The sequence below is a fragment of the Mytilus trossulus genome, chromosome 5, assembly GCF_036588685.1.
Source record: "Mytilus trossulus isolate FHL-02 chromosome 5, PNRI_Mtr1.1.1.hap1, whole genome shotgun sequence".
NCBI classification, from domain to species: Eukaryota; Metazoa; Mollusca; class Bivalvia; order Mytilida; family Mytilidae; genus Mytilus; species Mytilus trossulus.
The window spans coordinates 40,103,203-40,111,474 of record NC_086377.1 but is presented as its reverse complement, the minus strand read 5'-3'; the positions used below and the strand labels follow the sequence as shown (position 1 = coordinate 40,111,474).

The following is an 8,272-nucleotide window of genomic DNA, read 5'->3' as shown; positions in this document are numbered from 1 at the left end:
GGGGGCAGAAGGATTTGTTTTTGATCGGTTATTTATTTTTGTAAACTGAGAGGACAGATTATTCATTTTCTGCACTATTGAAGCAAGATTTTTCATTTTCATTAAAGCAAGGGAATGATTATTCATTTTCACAACTATATTTATGATAGTCGAAAACATACATTTTTTTAAATATTTGTTAATTATGAATAATACATGTATAGTCAAGTCATTATGTACCATTTAATCAGAAAAGATCAGTATCCCCTGCAGAAATTTTAAGATTCAAGATTTATTTCATAACCTCAGACACATACTTGCATGACTTGTGTACAAGAGGACAATATATATACAAATATACTAAGATAATACATAGCGAGACAGGACTAACGAAACACAAATACATAGTAATAAGTATATTATAAAATACAATTGGTATATTTAGATTAAGTATTTTATAATTTTCTTCACGAAATGAATCATTTATATTCCCAAGCAATATACATGTATTGCATACAACATACATACATAGTATTGAAGTTAATTTAGTTTGGTTTTATCTAGCCTTTATCAAAAGTATTGTTAAACATATTTTGCCGAGCGGAGCGAGGCAAAAAAATTTTGAAGGGTTTTGATACCGCTGAAGGCCCAAGAAGCTATAGACCTGCTAAGTTATTTATTTTCAATACATTGCAAGTCAGGTTATTTATTTTCAAACTACCACAGAACAAACCATTTATTTTTGTGATTATCAAGGCTTAGTTATTTATTTTCAAAATCCTCCTGCCCCCCCCCCCCCCCCCCCCCCACCCCCCCCCCCCCCCAGAATATCAAATGGTCGTCCCCTTAAGTCGGATATCAAACATTTTGTATATCAAATGCGACAATAGAGGGCTGTAAGGAAACTGTATCTAAAAAATATATCATTTGTAAGTTAAACAATTAGAGAGAAGAAGAAAAAACGAACATTAAAACGACCTAAATATTAAACTGTTATTAAGATTAATGTCAAGTCTTTGTCTTTATTATAGAGTTTTAAACACTAATATTAACAGGTATTTAAACACCTAACGAATTAATCATCTACATGTAATCCAGCAATTACTGGCATTTAAAGTTTTAAAATTTGCAATCGATATATTTATACACATAGTCATAGTGTTGATTTTACGGGTGAAAAATTAGAGTATTTTTAATAGGACAATTTAATTCAGATTAAAGTATGCCAAACAAAATATCGTGGCTACAGAACACAACATTACTACGATCAATGTATGGAATTATAAATAAACAGTTATGAGGTAAGATGTGTTAGTTTAATTTTGGTTTCCTAGACGAATTTCCAAACAATCGTTGTCAATGTCTTTGTTGTTCTTTCACGTGTAAAGGTGAGCAATGTCAATAACATGCAGTGGCGGATCCTTGGGTGGTGAGGGGGGGAGGGGGGGAGTGTTTACACGATCAATGTATTTAAATGGAGACATATAGCTGGATTCACCCTTTTTTTGTCCTTGGTTGGGAACCCTCCTTTTTAAAATAGCCGGATCCGCCCCCGAGTCATGTAAGAAAAAAAGAGTATTGTATTTTAACATGTTCGACCATCGAATTAAACATTGCTTACAATCAATCATCAATTACGATACCTTCAATGTACAATCCGGTGTATCTGCACCACTACGAATTTCAGCTACACCTTTGTGATCTCATAAAACGAATAAGATTGAATAATATTGCGTGAATAACATTGATGACAAACTTTTATTTTATGTACTAGTCTCGGCGGATCCAGGGTTGGGGGGGGGGGGGGGAGGGGGGGGAGGTGCTGAGGGCCCGGTCCCCTTTCGTGTAAATTTTTTTGTTGTTTATATAAGGAATCGCTGAAACATGACTGACTGGAGTGCCCTCCCCCCTTTATGAAAAAATCTGGATTCGCATCTGAGTCTACTTTATAAATGGTAATGGTATCACCCTTCAGATTTAATGTAATGTGTGTCCAATATTAAGGAAACCCTCTTTTTTATTTTTTTTAAAAGCTCCTTGAATGCGCACATGCAATTTTAAAAAGGCTACTTGTGAGTACAGGAGAGATTGCTCACTGCAAAGTATGCTTCGGTTTAGACTGCCACGGATGCCAAACAAAATTTATTTCATTTTTACAAAAATTCAACTGTTAATTGAGTACGATTTTATGATTAGATTGCAATTAAAAATTTATGCTTAAATTGGTCTGTTTTTGTTGTCTTTTCGTAAGACCTAAACAATTACTAGAACGATTATACTTGGATGTGTTACATTGCGGATATGACGAAATCAGGGAATGGGCGGACGAAGGACATTTCACATCAGATTTTGAGGAGAATGCTGCATTTACAAATCACACAGAAATGTATATTATTAACAAAACGTGGGTGCTTACTTACACTGTTTTAGATAAAAAGAAAAAAAGAAAAGAGGGCTGGGAGTTAGGGAGGGAAAGGGGGGGTGTCACAAACAATTATTTATTTGAATTTGAATGTTTAAATTAAAACATGTGATCACAACTTATTAGTTGAATGCGAAAATATCCATAGTTCAAATACAACAACAAAAACATCTATTTATAATTTTGTTTGACAAAACAACTGCATTTTAACCGACAAATCCCAAAATAGGCGACGACAATAGATTCAACTACAGTACTGTTATTTCTTGAATATATCGAAGATGCCATTCCTATATATGTTGTATTTTTCTTTATTTTAGGGCGAGTTGTGACGTCAAAACCGTATAAAGACAAGATCAATATGATTGTTTCTGGTACGTTCTTCAAACAAATACAGCAGCAGTTGTTTACATCCTTTCTTTTGATCTTTAGTGAGATCATAGTTGGGTTTTTTTGCCGGCAATCTTACAGATCTCTGTATTGTTTTAGTTAATACAATGTACATATAGTCAGTTGTCTCATTGGCACTCACACCACATCTTCCTATATCTATTTTCTCAAACTTTGAATCAGCGAATTGATATGAGTCCCACAAATATCATTTTATTCATCCACAACGTTTTGTTCTATAAAATATCGTTAAAAATATCAGCAACTATATATGAACAAGTAAGTTTTGACTCATTTTGTTTTGTTATAAAACAGAGTTCCGTCAGTTTCAAGAAGAGCATATACAAATAAAAAGTTGTGGTACAATCAGCCGTTTCCTAATCTAAAGCATCATGGATAATTTCATTGTTCGCACTCCTAAATTAAAATAAGGTCATGCCATTGGTTAAATGTCCGTTGTTAATGACATTTTCAACCAATCAGGATGTGTTGGTGTACATTTTTGAAAATATTACCCCGGATGCATTAGATTCTGAAACGGGGAATTGCAAATGAAACTCTCGATCAACTCGATACCAAATGACATAAAAGTTTTGAAAGAGCTATAGGCCACCGTTAGTTAAGATATAACGCAAACACTTTATAGTAATGTGTTCATTCATGCATAGAGGGAACATGTGGCATAGAAATACAATACAACATGTGAATGAAGTTCCCCCATTATATCCTAGGCTATATGACTAAAGAAATAAAGTATATTCAAAAGTATTCAAACACAAATTAATAGAATTGGTTTCTTTTCCAGCTGAAAAAGAAAGACAGAAAGCATTATCGGATCTTGGTTGCTATGGATTGCTGTTTGCAATTTGCTTTATTATATTGACGATTTGTGGAATAATTCTGGCTAACTTTTTGTCTAAAGATCCAGATTGGGATATAAGTGCCTGGTACCAAATTTTCTATGGCACTTTTACAATAGCTCTGTGTGTAAGTATACTTAATATCTGCAATTAGGTCTTCAAGGTTCTAATATCATATACGACAACCAGCTGCAGAAGGGATCACATAAAAAAACAAATAGAAAAAAAGTCGACAAAATACACAGATAGTAATAGGTGTACCATCAGAAACGGTTAACAGTCTGGTCAAATGACGATAACGTTAAATGTTGGTGCATTGGGATAAAATGAACACGTTCTTTTATACGGTAAAACAAAATCAGCGGGTTTGGACGAATCACGCTATTCAGTTTTCCAGAACTGACGGTAACGATGATTATTTGATAACTCTGACGAATCACGATAAGGATATTTTGACCAATCACAATAAAATTGTAAACAATTTTACGCTTACCAAAAATGACAATGTGATGCCTAACAGTAAAATGCTTTCCGTACCCTCATAGCAAATAAGAAATATTTGAGCTGTATACTAGATATACAGGATTGATGATATTTTTGGCTTAAAATCAAAGAATCTAGAAGTGAGGATCTCTAATCCAGACTCTTGTCATTTTTTTTCTGATAAGACTGTTTGTAATTTGTTATATATAAATGCTATAGCGTAATACACTCTATTGTGGATAGTAATTGTTTTGTACATAATCATAAATCATGCCGTAAGTTCTAGTTTCAATTCTTTTACATAAGTCATTTTCAGGCCTTTTATAGATGATTATGTGGTATTGGTTTTACTCATTGGTGAAGTTCATAATGTGAAATATAGGTAATATAGTCAATGGCATTTAGTCTCTTGTGGAGATATACCTCATAGGCAATCAAAGTACATATAAGTTTGCTTTTGCACTCAACCTCTCGTAAGTCACTTTATAGTAGACAAAGTTACGATCTAGATTGTGTTTCAGTGTAATTGCATTTACCGTTTGGACATTTATATTTAATGAATGGCTATTGTCTATTTTGAATTTATTGAACCACAAAACTTATTTTTGACTCTTCACATTGAATAATCCGCGAATTGGTTCAATAAAATCAAAATGATTTATTGCCATTCAAAATAAGGCTCAAAGAACTTTGTATATCATGTATATTAACAATAACAACGTACACACATGTTGGCATACGCATATGGGCGTGTCGCCATCAAAATTGACAACATTGAAAATAAAACTAATTATTTTAAACAATCAGAAGACAGTAAAAACACAAAATTTCTGTATTGTATATTGTAGATAATGTAAAAAACTGAATGTATTGAATCTGTGTTATTCTATTTTCAGTCATTGGCGCTTGCAGTTATCACATTTTGTTGCATCGATAAACACGAGAAAAACGGTCAACGTGATGAAGTTAAAAAATGGGTAGGTATACATGAATATTTATTTATTTTAGTGTTGGTTTTTAACGCCACTTTTAAGAATCGCATTTAGGCTACATTTGTATTTCGTGGCAGCCAGTTTTTATTGGTGGAAGAAGCCGTAGTGCCAGGAGAAAACCACCGACGTTCGATAGGAAAATTGACAATCCTAGTCAAATAAGATTGGAGTCGAGTGCAACCGCAGGAGCGGAATTCGAGCTCATAACCTTGTGATTACAGAAGTAACTACGTAGACAACTCGGCCACCGAGGCCCCTGTATACATGAATAAGTAAATGTACGAGCTAGGGCAAACGTGTAACTGTTGCATTGTAAGACAGCTAGAAATTATATCAGTCAAGAGAAAGTACATTTTTTTTATTTGTAAGTCAAAGTTGTTCATCTACTATTTACAAGAAGATGTGGTATGATTACCAATAAGCAACTCTCCACAAGAGACCAAAATGACACAGAAATTAACACCTATAGGTCACCGTACGACCTTCAACAATGCACAAAGCCCATACCGCATAGTCACATAGAAAAGGCCACAAAATAACAATGTAAAACAACTCAAACGAGAAAACTAGCGGCCTTATTTATATGATATAAAACAAATGAATGAAAAACAAATATGTAACACATAAACAAACGACAACCAATGAGGTCGTAGTATATTTTTTTAAACGTTAAATGTTTAATTACAAAATACAAAGGGCCTAGAACGATGGTAGGGGTATTCTCTTTTTCTTCATTCTTTAATGCATATGTTTCTATGCTTTATATTTTAGCACAGCATTTTTCATTATCGTAGTGGTTTTTTTTCATTTTTCTCTTTTCGGTAAAACCTCATCACCACCCTTAAAAATAGACAGTCAAATAATGCATCTGCATATAAATACAAGACGATATCATGGTAATTACTAAGATTTCCAATGAGACTTCCCTTCAGACGTGACCAAAAGACACAAAAACTAACTACAGGTCATCGTACAGCTGAAATTTATCGCCTACTTTAAAACGTACATGCCATCATGGCAGCAGTAAATTCAAACGAGTAAGTTAAACAACCGTACGTGTTTATGACAAAAAAAGTCACGTTCAGGTAACAAAACACAAAAATGTACAAACCGACTTTTGATTCAGACTGTACAGAGGAGAAACTGCATTGCGAGTAGATAAATTATTATTTAATTGTGCATAAGTATAATTTAAATTTCAAAAGCAATATATGTATATACAATATCAATAAATATAATACAGTACACTCACCCTTTGAGTAGGAGGTTTTTTTTTAATCATATCGAGAAAAGCGTATTGCATGATATAAATACGTACAAATGTATGCGTCTTCATTTTTATTTATATTTCCGTAGACAAGATATTGATCAATGTTGAATGATTGACTGTTTCCTTTCATGTACTCTCTTCTTTTTTCGATCGTAGTTCAAACATGTGTAGGATCACTCGGATTAGACTGATTGTACAATCGTACTACTATGATAATTTGAATTTCAGGTTAATCATTTCGTGATTGTGTTGTGGATCTCGTTCGTAGCAATATTTCCGTCATGTGCGTTTCTCGGAGGATTTATAGCAGAATCGAACATTTTCAGTTGTTCTAGAAATGTTACAATTCCGGAAGATGAGGTTCGACTCAGTCTTTGTTCTAATGTTTATAAATCTTCGACCATCGCATGTACAGTTTGCTTTGTAATATTTTTCTACTCGATTGCACAAAGTTGTGCCCAAAGAAGTGCTGATAAGGGAAAACTTCTCAAAACGTCAACAAATCGTTCCAATAAATTCAAACCACATAAAAGAACACTTGAGAATCCAAAAATCAAACTTGCACCAATACCAAAACCACCAAAACTGACAAGAAGATACAGTGCAGACGCATTGCGTATACGAAAACTGGACGAACGAATGACAGATCATAAATACAATGGTAAAATGCGTATACGAAAACCGGATGAACAAATGACAGGTCATAGAAACGCTGGTAAAATGGCTAAATTAAAAGCATTGCCTACACAGCTAAAGTTCATAAATCTCGCAAAGATGAGGAACAATCAAATCTCAGATCAACAGGAAACAATTTCCACGATTCAAAGTTCTAAATCGTCTACAATTGACGGAATACCTGTCCGAACGAGCACGTGGTCATTTTTAAGGCAAAATTACAAACTAGCACGTGACCTTAATCAGCCATATACTTTTGACGAAGCAGACGATAACTACGACTTAAAGAATTTGTATAACACGTATGGCGATGTACATGATACAGGGCCGCCGTTGGCTCTAATGTCAGCCGAACAATCACAAGCAATCGAAAACCATGATAATAGATCAGATCAACCACCTTTATATCGATACAAATCTGTAGCCGAGATACCAGATGGTACTCCACCGTCTTATGAAGAGGCCTGTTATCCCCGTTATTGATACAATGTATGGAGTCGTAATCTTGCAGATAAAGCAATTAGAGAACAGTCCTGCATACATTCATCAACTATTTACATGGCAAAAAGTAGACAGAAAGTCAATTACAACAGTTAACATCACGGTGAATGGAGAATATCAAATAGCTTGAACAAAATAACTAATAACTATTAGTATGTCATTTTTTGTTGCAGTTTACAACAACAAAAATTATGTTTTTTTTTCAATACAAATACCTCTTGAAAAAGTAATATGTGTTTCAAAATGTTAAATAAAAGTTTTTATTTTCAATTTTAAGACATTTTAATTGATCTGGGACTTAACATTACAAAATCACGCGTTACGGTGGGTAAGGTTGTCCTGCGAAAGAACGTTCTTTGCAAGTGATTCGGTCCTGATGGGTGCTGGTGATCGATGAAAAAATGTAAACAAAGACGAAAATTATGATTTTTAACGTTTTCTCTCATGAAAAATAGAAGGAGATAGTTGAGATTTTTCAATTTTGTTTCTTATGGGTTCATATGCAAACCATTAAAAAGTCGAACCTCTAAATTGTTTCAGTAAGCGTAACACAAAAGTGCATTTTTTTCAGAATATCTAGAACCGAAAAATTAAACAAAAATGCTCATAGAGTCCGCTTTCTATACCGCAATCCACACGACAAAATTATTTTGTGAATAAACAGTGCAATTTTCTAAAATTTTGCATTTTCTCAATATAT

General features: G+C 33.7%; 1 protein-coding gene across 1 annotated transcript; it reads left to right on the top strand.

Annotated features, from left to right (window-relative positions):
• Positions 1-1,134: 1,134 nt before the first annotated feature.
• LOC134718840 (uncharacterized) lies at positions 1,135-8,067 on the top strand. Its single transcript, XM_063581630.1, has 5 exons — positions 1,135-1,280; positions 2,722-2,775; positions 3,597-3,778; positions 5,031-5,111; positions 6,625-8,067. Exons 2-5 carry the CDS (start codon positions 2,763-2,765, stop codon positions 7,552-7,554), a joined length of 1,206 nt encoding a protein of 401 aa, XP_063437700.1. The 5' UTR covers positions 1,135-1,280; positions 2,722-2,762; the 3' UTR covers positions 7,555-8,067.
• The last annotated feature ends 205 nt before the right edge of the window (positions 8,068-8,272 follow it).

Bases quoted from the DNA above. Each gene is read 5' to 3' on its own strand.
- LOC134718840 (XM_063581630.1), top strand. The intron at 3,779-5,030 runs GTAAGTATACTT...TTCTATTTTCAG, and splicing joins CTTTTACAATAGCTCTGTGT to TCATTGGCGCTTGCAGTTAT. The intron at 5,112-6,624 runs GTAGGTATACAT...TTTGAATTTCAG, and splicing joins GTGATGAAGTTAAAAAATGG to GTTAATCATTTCGTGATTGT.